General features: G+C 44.6%; 1 protein-coding gene across 1 annotated transcript in view; it reads left to right on the top strand.

Moving 5' to 3' along the window:
• The first annotated feature begins 17,287 nt into the window (after positions 1-17,287).
• Dnajc27 (DnaJ heat shock protein family (Hsp40) member C27) overlaps positions 17,288-21,394 on the top strand; it is a 29,314-nt gene continuing 25,207 nt past the window's right edge. The window contains exons 1-2 of the mRNA XM_055626235.1: positions 17,288-17,534; positions 20,726-20,808. Of these exons, the coding sequence (XP_055482210.1) occupies positions 17,448-17,534; positions 20,726-20,808 (170 nt within the window). The 5' untranslated portion in view covers positions 17,288-17,447. The remainder of the gene's footprint in view (positions 17,535-20,725; positions 20,809-21,394) is intronic.

The following is a 21,394-nucleotide window of genomic DNA, read 5'->3' as shown; positions in this document are numbered from 1 at the left end:
GAGAGTCAAGGTGCTTTATACCAAACTAATATGTTTTCTATTGTGAAGCCTGTGACACCCCCCCCCCTTGCAGGGGGACTCCGGAGTTGCCTGGCTTGGGGCCATTTCTCAGCCTCTAAGGCAGTTGCTCTCAACCTTCCCAATGCTGTGGCCCTTTAACACAGTTTCTCATGTTGTGCTAACCCCTCAGCCATAAAATTTCTTCTTATTATTATTATTACTATTATTATTACTGGTTTCTTGAGACAGGGTTTCTCTTGTAGCCTTGGCTGTCTTGGACTCACTTTCAGGAGCAAGCTGGCCCGGAACGCTGCCTGCCCCTGCCTCCTGAGCGCTGGGAGCAAAGGCATGGGCCACCATGCCTGGCTCATAAAATTATTTTGTTGCTACTCATAAGTATGATTTTGCTATTGTTATGAACCATAGTTTAAAGATCAGATACGAAGTATATCTAATATGCAACCCTCAAAGGGGTCACGACCCACAGGTTGACACACTGCCCTGAGGCTTTCTTTTCTGCAGCATCCATTGGCATGTGTTGGCCAGGATTTCCGTACTTTTCTTTATCCTTGCCCTTACCCTTCCAATGCACCTCTGTAGATTCTGGTATCTGAAGAAACTGATTAGTGCCTCCTTGATATGGTCTCCATAGTGAAACCAGCAGAGGTCACAGAGTTCTGCTCCCTTCCGGCAGAAGCAGGTAAGAACCTACCGTCTGGTTTGCAACTGTGCAAGGAAATGGTTTCTCTCCCCCACTTCTGTGTGTTTATCAGATTGGTTCTCTTCCGGTAATAACCAGTACTAAGCAATCTGTTCTCGCTCAGAGGCAAGCTGGACACAGGCGTCTTTTCAAGAGGTTTTTGCTTTTGCAGCGGTAGCGTGGTCTCCCGCCCCCTCTGCTTCACACACCAATGTTCAAAGTCTTCTTGGCCAGGTTGAAAGGTCTGTACTGAATTGCATTTCATGGTTGCCTGAACGAGCAGGCTGTTCCCTGCTAGCATTCCTTTTGATCCCCTAAGATACAGTACAAAAATCACCATTCTGTTCTTTGTCATCCTCTGATTTACTGTTCGCTTACAATATCTTTAAGTTTCATTATTTTTTCTTAAATATTATTTTTTTTTTTTAATCAAAGCACAAGATGCTTTTAACCTCAGCACTCTAGATCCAGAGTCAGGTCACTCTCCGTGAGTTGGTGGCCAGCCTGGTCTACAGAGTGAGTTGCAGGACAGCCAGAGCTGTTACACAGAGAAACCCAGTTTTAACAAACAAACAAAGCCAAAACAAAATCCCAAAAAACTACCTAAAATTATGTTCAATGAAAAGCATATCTCCAATGCTTTGTTGTTGCTTGTTTTGTTGAGATAGGCTCTCATACTGTAACCCAGGCTGGCTGGAATTCAACATATAGCTGAGGATGACCTTGAACTTCTGATTATGCTACTTCCACCTCTTGAACACTGGGATTACAGGCAAGCCCAGTTTTTTTTTTTTTTTTTTGTTTTGTTTTTTTGGACTGGCCCTCATTGTGTAGCCCAGGCTGGCCTTGAACTTGTAGCAATGCTGTCTCTTCAGAGAACCTATAATTCCCAGAGTCTCTCTTTGCTCAGAACCACAAATAGACATATTCTTAGAACAAACAGGTAAAATCACACATGCTGTTCTGACCCTTGCTTTTTTTTTTTTTTTTTTTTTTTTTTTTTGGTACATCCCAAAGCTGATAAGTCCCTCTCCCCTGTCCCTTTCTACCTCCTCTTTCCTGTGCTATATGTGATAAAATGCAACACAAACGGCGGCAGCAGCAACAACAAAAATGGCATATATCAGGCAGGCTGGCACAGGCCTGAAATCTCATCACTCGGGAGGCTGAGTCAGGGACATTGTGAGTTCAAGGCCAGCACTGGCTGCAAAGCAAGAAAAAGTTGCAGGAAAGTTCTGAGGAAGGTAGGAAGATTTCAAATACATATTGGCGGTGATATGAAGTAGCTGATGTGAAAATTGGCTTTGGTGAGTTAGAGAGGAAAATAGAAAGAGCAAAGGCAGCAGAGGCAACAGCCCTAACTTAGCATGAGAAGATGCGCTAGACAGGGCAAAGGCCTCTTGCTCAGGAGCAAGGCTACATAAGAGACGACAGACAAGGAAGAGCTTAGTGATGCAGGGGCTGAATACACAGAAGATAAATCCTTATCCACCCTCGGAGAGGTTAAAACATGTCTTGATATCTGGCAGGGTATGTTTCCCCAACATGTCCTTTCCTCAGACATATCCTATTATCAAACCTTTGTTCTTCAGGAAAAACTTGAACCATCTTGTCATGGTCCTTTTGGGATTGTGCTTATAATAGCATTGACTTTGTAGACTAAGAGGAAGAGATATTTGTCTGTTTACTTATTCATTAAGGATGTGTGTGCATGCTGGGTTTCAAATCCATAACATAATACATTGACATTTTTGCACTTTCAATTTTTTTTTTTCTTTTTGACAATGAACAGATGTTTATCTTTTCGCTTACTCAGGCATTCTTTAATGTCCCTCGGTGAAGTTCATCTTCTCTTACAGGTTGTACTCAGCAGTTTCTACCTGAGCTTGTATCCCGAAGCAAGCCTTGTTCTAAGTGCCTGCAATAGGAACAAACAAGAGGGGAAAAGGGAGTTTGCTCCCTCGTGAAGGAGCTGGACTAATGAAATAACAACTACACTGCAGTGTGACAGGCACCATTGGAGAGGAAGTTCCCAGAGTCATAGTAGCAAACTTTGGGTCCATGGATGCAAAACGGGGGTCAGAAATGGTTTCGCAGAGAAAGGAATTTGAGACCTCACTGCCCGCCACTCCATGGTGGCGACTCTCTGTTGTGGTTTGTCCATCTTGCTACGCTTCTCTTTCCTCCAGCGCTCTCATGAGGCTTCTTCATAGGCCTCACACTTGATGCTCATCCCCCTTCTTAGTTCTGATAACAGATACCATTGTGGTACAGAGGCCATGGGAACTCACACTCAGGGATGGTGCGTGCACATACAGGTGCACACGCTGATATGTGCACACAGCGGTGAGGTTGACTCGTACAAAAAAAAAAAATCACTGAATTTTTAACCATTTTTAGGCCACAAAAAGGCAATTCCATATGGCTCAGCCATATGACTCGCAAACTTCGCCTGGATCTTTCCCTCTATAAATCCACATGCAAATTTACAGTTTAGCTCAAAGAGATAACTGCAGAAGTGGCCACAAATGCTCTCTCATGTCTCCTCTGGAGCCACAAACATGTAAGTTCTAATTTGCATATTTTACATCCCATTTCACACACACACACACACACACACATATACTCAGAGAGAGAGAGAGAGAGAGAGAGAGAGAAACTCGTGAAATGACAAACTCATTCACAAAATGTCTTCACCGACCATCCAAACAGCCTGCACACACAAAACCAAACATACACAAGACGCATCTTTCACACACACTCATTAAAACCAACCTAGGGCCTACATAGACGCCTACATGTGTACTTGCCTACAGAAAATCACACCCAGATACATCCAGAACGAGTCTCAAACACAGCGAAGCCAGGCAAACATGCGCCCTCGGGGGAGAATGTCACCCACCCACTTCTAATGTGTCTTTTGGAAGACCCAGAAAAAAAAAAAAAAAGAAAATCGAATAACAAGGTGCTATAAGTATGTTTAAAATAGGAATTAATAAGCTCCGAGGAAGTCTCCTGAGAAAAGAGTGTGTGCTCAGCACGTGGCTCCTGACCGCTCCCTGTGGCTATTCTAAGGCCTTTAGCTTCTCCTTCAGAGCTGAGGTTCCCACACTGGACATCTCCTTAGTGAGGTGTGGGGAAGCCTTCATGTAGGGGAGGCCTCTTTAATGTGAGATTCCTATCAGGATGTTGTTTGCCTGGGCGACGTGGAAGGCAGTAACAGCCAGTGGGCTGGGACCGGTTCAGGGGTATAAACGTTGACAGGCAGAAGGGGACAGTGTGATGGGTGACACTGGGCAGCATCTGGCTAAGGCTGAGTGGGACCAGAACCCGGGAGAAGCCTTTCGGAGAGTCCGGTTTTTTGTTGCATATGCTGTACTTCGCAGGCCCTGATCCTATCTCTTGTTTCCACACTGTCTCCGTCTGGTTTCCATGGACACCGAAATCTGTCACAGGAACAGCAGAGAAACTCTTGAGCAGAGGCGAACATCGGGCCCAGCCTTCTTTTGAAGTCTTATGAAAATCAGGTGGAGACTGTTGTTGGAAGTGCTTCTGAGTTAAAGCGAGGCACACTAAAGTGTGTGGCTGTCCGATCACCGTGTGCTCGCAAAGGGGATGCGTTCACGGAGCCACACTCACGCTGAGATGCCCACCGCGTCAGGCACGGCGGTGCACGCCTGTGATTCCAGCACGGGGCTCTCTGAGGCGGCTGAGCCTGCTTCAACTACACAGTGAGGTGCTGTCAAAATAAAAGGGGTGGGGAGAGGAGGAAGGAAGGAGGGAAATAAGGAGGGAAAGCCGCAACGCTGACAACGATCGGGGCCAGCACCCATAAACTCTTCCTACACTTCCTCACCCACTGTTCCCCAGATGACCATAGCCATGTTCCTCACCCATGGATGAGATCAGCCTGTCTTAAACTTTAGATGGCAAAACAAATTCGTATGTGTTTACTTCTTTTATTTGCACGTCATACTTACGAGATTCGCAACAGTGATAGATAGTAACACGTAGCAGGAGTATGGAATTGCAAGCCCAGGTGGTGCTCACATCCGTGATGCCAGCACTCAGGAGGCTGAGGCAGGAAGGCTGATGAGAGTTGGAGGCTAGCCTGGGGTTATATAACAAATTCCAGGCTATCCTGGACTATAGAGTGAGACCCTGTCTAAAGAAAGAAACAAACAAAAACCCCAGAGTAGAAAGAGGAATTGTGCTGTAAGTAATTAAGCTTGAGCGTTTCTACTCCAAAAACCCAAGATTCAAAATTCTCCAAAATCTAAAGCGTGTTGAGCACCGATCTGAAAACGCAAATGGGTAGTTTCACACTATCAACTCACTTTCTACTGTATGATTATTATTTAGAGCAGTGTATAAAATCATCTTTGGGCACCGAGGGCTGACTCACTCGGTGGCATGTTTGCAGCAGAAGTGTGAGGACGTGAGTTAAGAAAAATAGTTTATTTATTCTCTGCGGATGAGAGTTTTGCCTGCGTGTAAGCGTGGGTGCCATGTGTATGCCTGGTACCTATGGAACTCAGAAGAGGGGGTTGGATGTCCCAGAACTAAAGTTACAGACAGTTATGGAGCCGCCCTGTGGGTGCCGGGAACTGAACCTGAGTCCTCTGCAAGAGCAACAAGTCTATAAACCCAGCACTGGGGCGCAGGGCAGGTAGGTTCCTGGAGGTAACTGGCCAGGCAGCCGAGCTGACTCCATGAGCTCCAAATTCAGTGGGAGACCTGCTTCCAAGAAATCAGCTGGAGAGCAGCTGAGAAGAGTGTGGGCCTCTGGCCTTCTCATGCATGCGCACACATACGGGTACACGCGCACACATGAACAAATATACATACACCGCACACATGTACCATCAGGTTGCGTGTACAAAATGTATATGAAGCCGGGCATGGTAACCCCAGCCCTCGGGGAGGCAGAGGCAGGCGGGTCTCTGTGAGTTTGAGGCCAGCCTGCTCTACAAAGTGAGTCCAGGACAGCCAAGACTACACTGAGAAACCCTGTCTCGAAAAAAAAAAAAAAAAAAAGTATATGAAATATAAATTAATGTCATGCTTAGGCTTGAACCCCACCCACAAAAATGTCATCACACACACACACACACACGTTACATATATACATCCTTATATATGTATATAAAAAAAACCAAACCCCACAAATAAACCAGGACTGAACAAAACATAAAGCCTGGAGCTAAAGAGATGCTCTGCGGTTAAGGGCCTAAACTACCCTTGCAGAGGACCCAGGTTTGGTTCCCTGCACCAATGTCAGATGGCTCATAACCACCTATAACTCCATCTTCAGGGGAGCCCAATGCCTCTGGTCTCTGAGAGCATCTGCACTGACATGCAAGTGAACATGTATGCACACACACACACACACACACACACACACACTCGTGATTTTAAAAATATATTTAAGGGGAAAATCTAAACTCCAGAACACTTCTAGTCCCGAGCATTTCCAATGAGAGACACCCAATCTGTCTACGATGCAGTTTCCGCATTCTGCCGCTGCTGAAAACAATGACAGCTCCTGTGTCGCTTGCTGTTGTTGTTCTTCTTCTTGTATGCGTACACCTATGTACGCTTGCTCACATATGTGTCGTTCATATGTGTGTACATGCATGTGGAGACTGAGACTGGGGCTGAGTGTGTTCCTCAGTCCCTTCCCTGTTAAATATGCTGAGGCAGGGTCCCTGGCTGTAACGATCCAGGCCGCCTCCCAAGGACCTGGCACCTGGTCCTGGGCTCTAGTTCCTTGGTGGGTTAATGAAATTTTTCTGTCAATATTACTGTCTCCTGTCATGCATGCCTTACCGCTACATCCCACTACTGTTGGCATCAGACTTTCATTGCCTGGCACTTCCAAGATGGCTCAGTCCCAGAGTTGGCAAGGAAGGCTGCTTGTCATATGTGAGCTGAGCTGTGGGTGAGGGGTCTAGGAGTTTCAGCTCCTGCCTCCATGGTTCTCTCCGGGATCTTCGAGAACTTGTTATCTGGTGTCGGAAACCAAGTGGGCATTACAAGAAAGCCTAAAGGACATTGCATTGCCTTTTATGACCAAGCTCAAGAGGTGACATGATGTCAGTAATACAGTCACAAGACCTTCCAGATTCATAGAAGAGGAATCACAGTCTCTCTGCCTCTCCAAGACTATCAATCCTGCCACAGGACTAGCAAAGGAGAACTTTCAAAGGTTTGACACGAAGAGGCAAATAGACCAGCCACAAAAGAACAACTACTATGTGATTCCACTTACATGAGTTCTCTAGAGTAGCTAAATTCATAGAGACAGAATAGACAGGCAAGCAATAGCAGGATAGTGCTCAACAGGTGTGGAGTTCCGGTGCGGGGGATGAAGAGCTTGGGGGATGGGTGGCGGTAATGGCTGTGCACTATCACATGATGCTGAAGAATGGTGCGTTTTTAAATGCTTAACATTGGGCTGGGACGTAGCTCAGTTGGTAGAGCACTTGCCCAATATGCATGAGCTCCTCGGTTCACTCTTCAGCATTGCATAATTGGATATGGTGCCTCACACATGGAAGCCCAGCACTGGCAAGGTGGAGACAGGAGGATCAGTTCAATGTCATCCTTGGCTAAGTAGCAAGGAGAAGTCTGGGATACATGAAACCTTTTCTCAAAAATAAATAGAACTAGCCAGGCATGGTGGCGCATGCCTGTGATTCCACTACAAAGCAAGTCCAAGGCTACACAGAGAAACCCTATCTCAGAAAAAAAAAATCAGTCAGTCAGAACTGGGGAGATTGCTCAGCCAGTAAACAAGGACCTGAGTTCAATCCTCGGAACCGTGACGAAATAAAGAAAATGAAAAACAAACAAACAAAAACAAAACAAAAAACTCCGCGTGCAGGAGAGCATGCTTGTAAAATCAGTTCTGGGATGATAAGTGAAAATGGGTGGACCATTGGGGCACACTGGACAGGCAGCTGACCCTGCTTGGCAAGTTTCATGCCCACAAGAGACCTTACAAAAAAGGTGGATGGGTTGTTTTGTTTTGTTTTGTTTTGTTTTTGAGGGATAAAACCCAAGGTGGTTCTCTGGCCTCCATGTTCACACGCATGTCCACACAACATATTAAAAAAAAGATAGTAAATGGTTAAAATGATACACGCTGCATTTCAGTATTTTTTCACAAGAAGAACTAGTCATATGGAACTAGGGATGTTGTGACAGGCATTTTCAGAAAAGACAAACTGCCGCACACTCATTGGAATGGTCAGGAACATGATGAGCGGCTGCTGCCTGGACGGCAGCATTAATATCCATCTCTGTCTCACTTTTCCGGCTTCTGTGATACAATGCTCTGACAGAACTCACTTAAGGGAGAAGTGGTTCGTTTGTCTCACAGTTACAAGCCCAGCCCGTCGTGGTGGGGAAGTCGAGGCAGCAGGTGCTCAAAGCAGCTGAGGACATCGAGTGAGTCCACAGTCCAGGAACAGAGCGGCTGGGCACAGTGGTGCACGCCTTTGAACCCTTGAGTGTCAGAGGCAGAGGTAGGAGATCTCTATGCAGTCCAGGGTAACCTGGTTTACAGCATAGGGAGTTTCAGGACAACCAGAGCTCTAGAGTGAAACCCTATTGAGAGAGAGAGAGAGAGAGAGAGAGAGAGAGAGAGAGAGGAGAGAGAACGCAATGCATGTTGGTACTCAACTCACTTTCTCCAGTTCGGACAATCCAGGATGACAGCTGAGGGACTCGCCCTGCCCAGTCAACATGGATCCTCCCACATCACTTGACATCATCAAGGTAATGTATGCCCAGAGGCCAATGTCCCAGGTGACTCTGGGTCCTGTCAAGCTCACTGTTGACAGTACCCACGTGTCCTGTGATGAGTTTACTCAGAATGAAAACCTCATACAGGAACAAAGACAGAAAGCACCACTCAGGGCCAGGATGTCCCAACGACCTTGTATGGGGGGGGGGGGAGAAACCCACACTCGTGCCAGCTGCTTTCGCGAGGCTTTCACTCCAGTCCACCATCTGCCAGACTTCTAGGCAAGCACTCCACTCCTGAGACACAGCCAGCCCTTGTGCTGCTTTCCATCACTCGTCAGACTCCCTAGGTCCCCCCCTAGGTAGCTGTTGTTGAGAGAGGTGGCCAGGAGGGGCTTCCATTGCCATGCTGGATGCAGATCTCCCTAGGAAACTGAATTTGTAAAAAAAAAAAAAAAAAATCCTGCTCAACAACAGGGATTCTGCTAACTTTCAGCGTGTTGATGAGTTTTCCATTGTAGCAAAACAAATCACTACAAAGTTAACAGTCTCAAGCCCTAGACACTTCACACCTTAAAGTTTTACAGCTCAGAGGTCCAAGCATGAAGTAGATAGGGTTTGCCACTGCTTTGAAGGACTAAGGTGCTGGGAATCGAGCCCAGGGCTTCACGCATTTGAGACAAGAGCTCTACACACTGAGGCACAACCCCAGCTCCTGACTTGGGACTTCAGTTGCATCTATAAAATTCTTTCACCCCAGCAGTCACGGACTGAGGCCAGACTATGAGAGAATGAGGCCAGCCTAGGCTATCTACCAAGACCTTGTCTCAATAATTTGGAAAGATCCTTTCAAAGTCGCACCTAACCTGGTGTTTGATTAGTGAACTGGAGAAGGTGTGCACATCCCAGGGTCCAGGAATTTTGGAAGCCATCTTACAGTTCTGCCCTCCATAATGTACCAACAGCATTATGCTAGCGTTTAAGAGCTTTGCATTTTTAAGCATATATGATGAAATAAATATGTGTGGTTACGGACAATTGTCTCAAAATAATCTAGGAGTGAGAGGATGAAACAGAAAATGCCTGCCTGATAATGTTGACATTGCTGAGGCTGTGAAAAGGTACCACGGAATGCTCATTCCATTATTTTTGCAAATGTATGAATTTTGTCACATAAACTATTCCAAAATATGGAAAGCTAAACAAAGTTTTGAAATGTTTTTTATGTACCAAGTACAACAATATTTAAGCCAGGAAAAATAACATAAAGTTACGTAATTTAGTGCTATGTTACTTAAGAAAATTATTTAATTGCAATATTACTTATGCATACGATGTAGTCGAGTGGCAGAGCACTTAGCTTTCATGCTGGAAGCCCTGGGTTTGACCCTAGCACCATCACAAACAAACAAATAAACAAGAATATTGATGCAAAAATATCTCAGTGTTGTCTTATAGAATTTGGTGATACATAACAAGTGTAAATATGCATTTGCTTTGGCCCTGTAATTTCACTTTTTTTGGCATTTCCATGTAGGGTTCAGGTTACAGCTGTAAATTACTATAGTTCCAGGGGATCCAATGCCCTCTTCTGGTCTCCACTGACACTGTACCTATGTGCACAAACACATACAACGACATATGTATATATATATATTTACATATATAAAATTAAATTGTGAAAAAAGGAGACATTAAAGAAATACGCATATTGAGCAGGAGAGATGGCTCAGTGGCTGCTCTTCCGGAGGATCCAGATTCCACTCTCAGCACCCATGTGGCAGCTCACACCTGTCTGTAACTCCAGCTCCAGGGCTTCCGACACCCTCGCACAGATAGACATACATGCAGGCAAAACACCAATAAACATAAAATAAAAATATATTGTAAAAAGCCCTGTGTATAACTGCTTATCTGTGCAAAATGCTTTTAAGTGCCGTCTGTTGTGATAGACGCCATGACCGAAAGCAGCTGAGGCGGCGGGCGGTCATTTCGGCTTACACTTTACTGTCTATCCTCACTGAAGCCGGGGCAGGAACTGAAGCAGGGCAGGAACCTGAGGCAGGAACTGAAGCAGAGGCTGTGGAGAAGTGCTGCCTGTTGGCTTGCTCCCCGTGACTAACACAACTTGCTTTCTATACAACCCCAAACCACCTTCTCAGAGGTGACCCACCATGGTGGGCTGGGCCCTCCCACATCAATCGTTGTTTAAAAAATGTTTTAGGGCCAATTAATAGGTGCATTTTCTCACTTGAAATCCCCCTTTCCCAAATGACCCTAGCTTATAACAAGTTGACAGCAAACAAACAGAAACCAAACCAAACCAAACAAACCAAACCAAAACAAAAAACCAGCTAGTACAAGAAATAAGACAAGAATCAAAGAAGAGGGAGAATCCTAATAAGGCAGGAGGGGAAAGTGTCAGAGGACCTAAATACGGAGCTGACAGTTTTCTGAGTATGCTGATTTGTACCTTTTTAAAGTCTGAAAGATTGTTCATGTTTTATATACTAAATGCATCATAACACCAATGATAGTCAGATAATGGGATAAAACTGCATGAACAGAACAACAGAAAAGACCACAGAAAAACCAGCTCTTTCTTTTAAAAATTTTTTTTCCCTTTCTTTTTCTTTTCTTGAATGCATATTGGTGTTTTGCCTGCATGTATATGTATGCTGGGGTGTCGGGTCTCCTGGAGCTGGAGTTACAGACAGTTGTGAGCTGCCATGTGGGTGCTGGAAATTGAACCCAGGTCCTCTGGGAGAGCAGCTAGTGCTTTTAAATGATGAGCTAGCTCTGCAGGCCCTACCTGAATCTATTTCAAAGAATACCATAAATCACATTGAAGGAGAGAGAGAGAGAGAGAGAGAGAGAGAGAGAGAGAGAGAGAACTAACCTAACTACCCTGAGAACTTGCCTGATGGCAGTATCTGTCAGCTTAGGACAAAAGGAGCTGTAGATAAAGACTGAATCCTAGCTTAAAGCTTTTCTTTTCTGAAATGGTGAGTTAACTATTCTGAAAACACTTTCTATGTTTTTGCAAATGACTAAGTGCACTGAGGACAATGGGAGCCAGGTTCTTGCTACAAGGAGAACATAGTTGTGAGAGGGAAACCACCAGAGCACATCCTGTTGTGCTGAAATGCATACATGGCCTTTTTAAAACATGGATGTTTGTGTGTGTATGTGTGTGTACATACATACAAGTGGTTTTTCTCTCCAGACAACTGGAGGAGCCAAAAACAAAGAAATGTGGGTACCAATGGGCACACTAAGACCTAGGTCTAAATGCCACAGTGCTTGAAAATGATGCAAGGAATTAGGAAGGGTTTGTTATGCCAAAAAGCATGAAAATGCTCAAAAATGGTGACATAGAGGACATAGGAGGCCTGTGGGTGTTACTTGGTGTAGGCTTAGATTTTTCGCCAAACTATTTAGGGTTCTTAAACTCCTTTCCAACCCCCATCCTTAGGTAGGATATTAGCAGAGAAAAGGGCTGTAGACCTCTTTTATCTACTTTCTGCTGGTTAGGGTTGATGGGTCTTTAGGGGATTACCAAACTCAGTTGTCAGGAGTTTGGTAATCAGTCCAGTCCAGTCCGGTCCAAAGGCCAACACCAGGCAGCAACACAAAGTCAGCGAAAGCCACAAGACTCAGTTGGATTGCCCAGAGAAGTTCTCTGGACCGTTTCTCTCTTTGAAGTCAAGTGTCGAAGCACAAGGATCAGCCCAGTGATGATGTCTCACTGTGTGAAGGCCTCTCTAGATCTCCTCTCCTCAGAGTCCACCGACAGACGTTCTCAGCTGGCCAAAGTCACACATCTCACATGAGCGGGCTTACAGCAAAACATCATGTGCCTTCTCACAAGCCAGCCTCCAGCAAAACATCACACAACAAAACCAAGTCTTCAAGGAAGCCAGAAATTTCCTTCAGCTTGGTGATAAGGCTCTTGTCTAGACGCCTGGTGGGGAGTCCTCAGATCTCTCCGGCCAGCAAGTCTAGCTGGTTCAGTGAGCCAGTTCAGTGAAAGATTCTGTCTCAAATGGTAAAATGGAGGTTTGTAGAGAAAGACACCTGGCCTCAAATTCTGGCCCCAGCCGGCCCCACTCCACTGCACTTCGCTCTGTGCATGCACGAGAACACACACACACACATGTATGAACTATGTATTAAGTCAAGCTTTCCTAGTTTGTTTGTTTTGTCTTTTTTTTGTTGTTGTTCATGGCTTTAATTCTCTCCCTCCCTCCCTCCCTCCCTCCCTCCCTCTCTCTCTCTCTCTCTCTTTCTCTCTTTTTCTCTCTCTCTCTCTCACACACACACACTGTGTCCAGTCCCAAGGAAATACCTAGGTGCAAACAACTCATTAAGCATCTATTCCCTAATGATTTAGTAGCCATTCAAAAACTAACACGGCTAAACTGACACAAACACTTGCTGAGTAGTGCACCTCTCAAGTAACCTCTGTGGGACTGAGTTCCTGGTCCTTAAAAAAAAAAAAAATCACAACTACCTGAAAACTGGACTCCAATATGACAAAACAAGGGGTGTGGCACCATCTGCTGTTGTAATTGCAAACAGCACCAAAGCAGTATTTTCACAGTCATGATTCATTTTGTTTGCCTTGAAATTTTAGAACCCTACAGATTCACTGTGGCACTGTGGGGATCTCAGCATAGTTTGAGGATCACGAGCCGCATAACAGTGCTGTTTAAGTGTTGTGTCATCTGATTTTTTAAAAATCCTTTTACATTTTATTTTATGTGCTCGTGTGTGTCCTGTGTGTGAGTGCTTAAGCCATGGCATCTGTGTGGAGGCCAGAGGGCAACTTCCTCTCCTTTGACCATATGGGTCCTAGGGATAAAACTTAGGTTGCCAGGTTTAGCAGCAGGCACATTAACCCACTTTGGCATCTGGCTGGCTCTGTATTGCTTGATTTTTGATACATATGTTATTGCTATGTAAGATAAAGTTCCTGTTTTTATAAACACATATTGAAGTATTTATGGATTTAAGAAGTTTCCAAATTTCAAATGACTGAGAGAATGTGTGCACATATATGTACAAATAGTGAACACAACCTATACAGCAAATGGGTTGAGATGTTTAACAACTGACAGCTCTAGAAAGATCTGTCAAGTGTGTGTGTGTGTGTGTGTGTGTGTGTGTGTGTGTGTGTGCGTGTGCGTGAGAGGGACATGTTCCTAAAACTTTTCTACGTTAAATTATTTCAAAATAATTTAAAAAGGTGAAATGTAACACGAAATCTTAAGCTACATAAAGTGTATATTTAAACATTTTTAAGTGTCTGGAAAATAAAAGCACTAATGCAGATAGCTACAAGCTTTTGTAAAGAAAAGGAGGTGGGAACTTGGAAGACACAAGCAGTGTCAGTGATGTTTTCATTCTTTATCTGGGTAGCAAATACTTTAAATATTCGATTTTTTTTTTCCCTTCTTGCCTGAATTTCTTTTTTTTAGAAACAGTGACTTACCATGCATCTCTGGCTAGCCCGGAACTCACTATGTAGACCAAACTAGCCTTGAACTCACAGAGATCCACTTACCTCTGCCTTCTAAGTGCTAGGATTAAAGGCCTGTTACACCACATTGGGTACCAGTCATTCTTTTTTTTGAGACAAGGTTTCATTGTATATCCTTGACTGGTAGGAACTTGACAGAGACCAGGCCAGCCTCAAATCCGTAGACATCTGCCTGATTTGAGGCCTGTGCCACCATGAAGAACTCATTATTTCTTATTCCTTTAAGTATGCTCCAAGTATTTAAAGTTTACTCTTTAAAAATACATATTTAAAGGGCTGAGAACGTAGCTTGTATAGGGCTTGTATAGCACACAAAAGTCCTAGGTTCAGATCCCCGGCACCACATAAAACCAGGTTTGGTGGCCACAGCTGCAGTCCTAGGACTCAGGAGAAGAGGCAGGAAGATCAGAAGTTCCTGGTCATCTTTAGCTGCATGAGTTTGAGGCTGGCCTGGGTTACATGAGACTCTGTCTCAAAAAAGAAAAAAAAAAAAAAAAAAAGGACTCTTTTTTTACTATATAAAAACAAACAAATAAGTAAATTTAATCGGACAGCCATTTTTTGCTGAGATCTGCAGGCACAACAGCTTCTGTATCTGTGGATTCCATATCCATTCATCAAATAATTTACAGATTGAAAATATTTAAGGAGAAAAAAAGCGATTTGTACTGTACACAAACTTTTTTTTCCTTGTCGATATGATGTAACAACTGTTTACATGGTATTAACATGGCATTAGTCATTATCAGTAATCTAGAGGCAATTTGAAGTGTATGAGGGGACATGCCTAGACTATCTGCATGTGCTGTACCATTTACATCAGGCACTTGAGAGTCATAGATTTAGATTTCCGCAAGGGTCCTGGAGCCTAGCCCTCCAGCTTTTTTTGGCCACATATTATATATCAATTATCAGAGTACACTGTACCTTTTTAAAAAAGTATTTAATATTCTAAACATGCTTGAAAACTGACTTTAAAGAGCTACTGATGACTCCAGCCTTCTTTCTATCTTCCCAGACATGTTTTAAGATGTTTAAAGCCCTGTGGGAGCAGAAACAATGCCACCTTCACCTGTGTGATTACTGAGGAACTGGCAGCCATCTTTCCCCAGGGCACTAGATAATCATTTGTCAAGTTCTGTTTACATCTGTAACTGAAATTATTGACTTAAAAAAAAAAACTGGTCTGTCAGACTGACTTTCATTCAAACAGTTGCTTTCTGCATCTCTGAGAATAACAAGTTATAATAGAATTTATGATTCTACCTTATCTTGTCAGCTAAGGAGAAAGAGAGAGCAGGATGCTGAGTGAAGATGGGATGTCAACAACCATCAGAAGGAACCCAAAGAGATTACAGTGAGAATCCTGCACCTTCACAGAGCTGAGCGAAACCTAAGAAACACCCAGCCTGGGCTTTCCTCCTGAGGATGGGGCTATGCTAGAGAGGCAAAAACTAAAACCGCCGCCTTGGTTCCAAAAGGCAGCTCTGTTTTTCCACACGGAAAGAGTCTTGCCCAAGGTCCTTTTCCAGAACCAGTGTTTAACTCCCCTTCCTCACCTCCTGATGCTATCATCTTAGATGAGCAAAAGAAATCTTGCAGGTGGCCCTCTGCCCTGCAGGCTGTCTGCAGACTGAAGCAACAGTCCATTAAAACTAATCAGGAGGGCTGGAGAGATGGCTCAGAGGTTAAGAGCACTGGCTGTTCTTCCAAAGGTCCTGAGTTCAATTCCCAGCAACCATATGGTGGTTCATAACCATCTATAATGAGATCTGGTGCCCTCTTCTGGTGCGCAGGTGTGCAGGCAGATAGAGCACTGTATACATAAAAAATAAATGATTCTTGAAGGTGAGTGGCTGAGCGATTGATGTTCGAATCGAGAGAAATGCTTAAGCAGTTGCCTTTTTCAAACATCAATACCAGACCTCTGGATTTGTATTTTTTCTTGTCAACCATTTTAATTTATTGGCTGGATGTATAAAGATGTTTAAAAATTCAGTTGCTTTTGGGGGTAATTTCAATTAATTTTTTAATGATTGGGGTTCCATTTGACTGTTTGCATTGAGATTGCAATGTGTGCAATTAATTTTTTTTTTTTATAGTTGAGGCATCTTGTTGACAACGAATATGACTTTGATAATAAATACCAGTTCCTGAAAAAAAAAAAAAATCAGGAATGGGAGGGAGGGTGGGGAAAGATGACGATTATATATGAAGCATGTATAGATTATATATGAAGCATGTATATCTTTTTTGTGATTATTCCCTAAGGGACAACAACATAGAATAACTATTTACATAGTACTGACACATTGTTATAGCATTTACCTTGTGTTGAGTAGTTATTCTGGCTAGTTTTATGTCTTCTTGACACAAGCTAGAGTCATCTGAGGAGGGACCCCCCCCCCCCATAAAAGCCTCCAAAAGATCAGACTGTAAGCAGGCCTGTAAGGCATTTTAATTCGTGGTTGATAGGGGAGGGCTCAGCCCATAGTGGGTGGGGCTACCCATGAGCTAGTGGTCCTGGGCTCTACAAGAAAGTAGACTGAGCAAGCCATGAGGAGCAAGACACTAAGCAACACTCTTTCGTGGCCTATGCATCAGCTCCTGCTTCCAGGTTCGTGCCCTGCTTGAGTTCCTGTCCTAATGTGATGATGAACAGTGTAAGCCAAATTAAACCCTTTCCTCCCGTTGCTTTGGTTATGGTGTTTCTTCACAGCAATAGGAAACCTAAGACAGAAGTGCAATAAGGTAGAGTGACTTAAAGTAGCTGAGGATGTGCATGTTACCTAAAGATTATTCGGTTTTTATATATTTATTTGAAACAGGATTGTACTATATAGCCCTGTCTGGCCTCGAACTCTTAGAGATTGGCTTGCCTCTGCCTCCCGAGTGCCAGGATTGAAGCGTTTGCCTGGACACCATCTATCTCTGTGACTGGAACATCTGGCCCCTGCAGACACTGAGGGGCCACGGTGTTGATGGAGGACAGGGCAGCAGAGGCACCCACCCCACCGGCGAAGGTTCCAGGCAAAGTCATGGTCTGCTTAGAATTTTTGACGCGACTGGGCCTTACACTAAATCACAGCAACACCCCGTGAAGGCCACTCTACTTCTACCGCTAAGCGGACAGCAACCCTGGGGCCCGGCAAAGGAGCCCCGTCTCCTGCAGGGACCGGGGCCACGCGGGCTCACCAGGACCCCAAGACTCAGTGCTCCCGGGCCCTGCAATGACGTCACGGCGCGCTGTCATCGCGAGACTCGCTCGCCCTCCGCGGCTCGCCACTTCCCAACCGCCCGCGTCCGTCCGCGGCCAGGCAGCGGTGGGGATGGCGAGCCGCGGAGCCAGGGCGGTGACAAGCGCGGCGGCTCCGCCACTGGGCGAGGAGGCCTGAGGCGCGGCCTGGCTAGGTGCATAAGGACACCGGAACCGGCGGCCCTGGCAGAGCGAGGGCCATGGAGGCCAACGTGCCGAAGCGGAAGGAGCCCGCCAAGTCTCTCCGCATCAAAGTCATCTCCATGGGCAACGCCGAAGTGGGCAAAGTGAGTACCGCGCGCTGCGAGGGGCGGGACCTCCGCGTGCCAGAGCCACATGCCTATTGGCTGAGAGAGCGGCCACTCAACAGCCCGAAGCCCCGCCTCCGCAAGGGGCCAGGCGGCCTCCGGAGGAAAACTATCTTGACCTCTTTGACCTTTGGGTTGCCGGCGCCTTGCTGACGTCACTGCCCCTAAGAGGCTGTCCGGGGTGGTCTCTCACCTTTGATTTTATTTTGTAGGTAGTAAGGAAGCCTAGGTCCCAATGACGGGCGGTCAGCTTGGAAACCAAATCTGCTTTCTGGGAGAGGGCTCCCGGAAACTGCGGGCGAGGAGAGTTGGTGCTTCCTACCTGTGCTCTTTAAGGGGATGCCCCTGAGGTGTTGGATCCACAAGAATGCTGCTGGGCACAGCCTGGATGTCACCAGGGCATAACAACCCAGTGCGTTTGCGCCCTGAATCCTGCGTTGTTTTTTGTTTTAAATTTCTTTTACTGTCACGTTCATTTTCTCAGGGAAGCCCCTCCCCCCTCTTAAAAAAAAAATACCATCTTCCCGTGTGTTCCATCTGCTGCGTATTAACTATTAAACTTCCTCTCAGATGGGAAGGGAAAGCAGCGGTGAGCTAAGGCCTTTCCCAAATGAATATAGACGCCTGTTCTTGTTTTCTTCCCTTAATGATCGGAAGCTTTGGTTAAGAATCCGCAGGGTCCAGAACTGGAGTGACCAGGAAGGGATTAGAAGCGGTGCCTTTACTTCTCCAAATGTAGAAGACTTGATAACCAGTGCCCTGCACTTAGATGATGCTCAGCAACCATTTATTAGTGTTTTAATATTTAGCACGCTCCCGTACTACTTACGTACCTTCGTGTACGTGTTAACAAAACATTCGCTGAAAATGAACATTTATTGATTATGTTCCAACTCTTAAAATGCAAAGAGAGTAGAGACTGTAGCTCAGCTGGTGTTGTGCAAGAATGGAAAACAGTTGTAAACCCGGAACCCCTGCAAAAAGCTGAGGCTAGTGGCACAGGCTTTTAATTCCAATGCTGGGCAAGCTGAGACAGGCGGATCCCTGGGGGCTCACTGACCAAATAGCCTAGCCTAATCCGAAAGCCTCACGGTCCCACTTGAGACCTTGTCTCAGGATGATGGATGTCCACTGAAGAACGACACCCATGCGCTCAATTGAAATACCTTTTTCTACCTAATTTTTGGCTTTCTATGTAGGTAAATGTTGGGCAGTGCTTAATAAGTTAAGTAAAAATGTAATCATTTTTACTCACTTAAAAAAATGCTGTCAAAATTAACATTGTATGTAGAAAAAGACATGAGGTCAATGATGAATGAGCATATTGGGCAATTTCAGATCCCCCGGAGACTTTGAAAACTGGACTTTGGGGTATATTGATTGTCAGTGCAAGAGGTTGAGTTGAATATAAACAAGTCATTGAGAAATCTCAAGTTTCCCATACAGAAAGGAATAAGTCGTTGGGGTCAGGGGTGAGTTGGTGTAAAAGCCCTTACTGTGTAGGCCTGGTGACCTGAGTTCAGTCCTCAGAATCTATGGTAGGAGGAGAGAACCAATTTTCAGAGGTTATCCTCTGGCACAGGGCATCCCCCCCCTCCCCACACACACACAAATAATCAAATTGGAAGAAATGCACTGGACATAACCTTTTTCTTCCCTAAAGATTAAAAACCATAAAAACTCTTGAATTAAAAAAGTCTTAGTGAGGGCTGAAGAGGTAGCCCAGCAATTAAAAGCACTTGTTACTCTGCAGAGGACGGGCACTCAGCTGCTAACACCTACATCAGGTCGTGTGGCTCACAGCTGCCTGTGTCTCAGCCCCAGGGGATTGATAGCCTCTTCTGTATTCTTCTGGCACGTGCACTCACATGTGCATATATCCACAGATGTACTATATACACATAATTAAAGATAGAGAATTGAAGACAAAACCCTTCATGTGTTATAATTCATGTAGAGTTCACTTATTTAAAACATACAATTCACTGATTTTTTTCAGGTCATTCACAGGTTTTTGAAACCATTACCATTGCTAATTATAGAACATTTTCATCGTCCCTAAAACAAAACAAGAAAAAACAGCAATTAACAGGCTCTCCCTGTTTCTCCTAACCATTAACCCACTTCCTGCCTATATAGATTTGTCTATTCTGGCTGTTTCATATAATGGAATCACATACTACATGATCTTTTACTACAGGCTTCTTTGACTTGGTATAGTTTGTATAAGGTACATCTTTCTTGTGTCATATGTCAGTATGTTCTTTATATCATAGAAATATATTCCGTTACATGGATGCAATATATTTTATTCCTCCATTTAGGTTGTTTTTTTTCTTTTGGATATTGGTACTAAAGAGAATGATAATGTACCCTTGAAGACTTAGGCCCTGAATCAAATATGACTTTAATATTCTGATCCTTTGTCGTTGGGGAAATAATGGACAAGCCACTGTCATGTGTCATCTTAGATTATTTGGGGACATGCCCAATTAGATGATGGCAGGATATTTGAGTAGGAAGCATCCAGGAGATGCTTCAACGTGTGGCTCTGTCCCGGGAGGGAGTCAAGGCTAACTGTGGATATGTTAGAGGTGTTGAACGCGTAAGGCTGGGAAAGGTCTGCGGAAGAGACGAGTTCAGCGATCAGCAATAAAGCTGAAAACACATCCGTAGTTAGCATGAGGATAAGAATTGAAATTTTTTCTTTAAGATAACTGACTTGTGGCCTGGTTGAAACCACATGCCTTTCATCCCAGCAGTAGGAGGCAGAGACATGCCGATCTCTGTGAGTTTGAGGATAGCCTGGTCTACATAGCAAGTTCCAGGCTGGCCAGGAGTAAGACCCTCTCCAACAAACAAATAAAACCCTCACTTTTTATACTTGTTCTAGGTACATTAGAAATTGTGTTTTCTTCTTGTCTTTTGTGGGGTTGTTTTATTTTTGAGACATGGTCTCATGTGGGTGAGGCTGGCCTCAATCTCTTGATGCTTCTGTTTCTCTTTTTCAAGTGCTAGAGTTCCAGGCATCCACTTCCATTTCAGCTAGTTTTTGCATTTGAAAACACTTTCATTTTCTTTGAGGTGACTAAAGAAACCCTAATGAAGAAATGCGCTTATTTCACACATCTCCCTCCTGTGTCTTACTTCATGCATTTTTGTCTTCCTAGAGCTGTATTATAAAGCGCTACTGTGAGAAGAGATTTGTGTCTAAATACCTGGCAACAATCGGGATTGACTATGGAGTCACAAAGTAAGTGTATTGTTCCTCTGACCTGTACATTACACAGGTACTCAGAGTATGTCCTTAGATAGTCTTCATCTTCATCAGCCTGTGTGCATGGGTTACACTGAAATGCAGGCTTTGAAGATAAATTGGAAAAGACAGGGCTAAAGGACTTTTTCAGGGTGTGGTTCCACCCTTTCAGCCAGCCAGTGTATTAGCTGCCTGCCAGTCCAGACCTGTAGACTTGGCAGCCATGAGCAAAACAACACAGAGCCTACCTGGCAGGTGAGCCATCTTAGGACAGATGTCTGTGTAAGCAGGTCTGACCAGCAAGTGTGTTTTCAGGTTGTTTTGTCTTTTGTTAGCTTATGATCTTTCTTGATAGCTTGTTGGAATCTAGCAGATAGATCTGAGAATAGCGAAGTTGGAGGGAAGTGGGATTTATTTGGCAGTGAATCAAGAATGATTGGCTTAAAGCAATAAGATAAGCACTACCATAGAGTAGAGTAGAATTGGGGTAAACAGCACCTTCCTTCCTTCCTTCCTTCCTTCCTTCCTTCCTTCCTTTCTTTCTTTCTTTCTTTCTTTCTTTCTTTCTTTCTTTCTTTCTTTC

This window comes from Psammomys obesus, unplaced genomic scaffold (genome assembly GCF_907164565.1).
Source record: "Psammomys obesus unplaced genomic scaffold, mPsaObe1.curated_primary_1811, whole genome shotgun sequence".
Taxonomy (NCBI): Eukaryota; Metazoa; Chordata; class Mammalia; order Rodentia; family Muridae; genus Psammomys; species Psammomys obesus.
The sequence above is the reverse complement of the archived record's forward strand: the minus strand, read 5'-3'. Positions and strand labels throughout refer to the sequence as shown.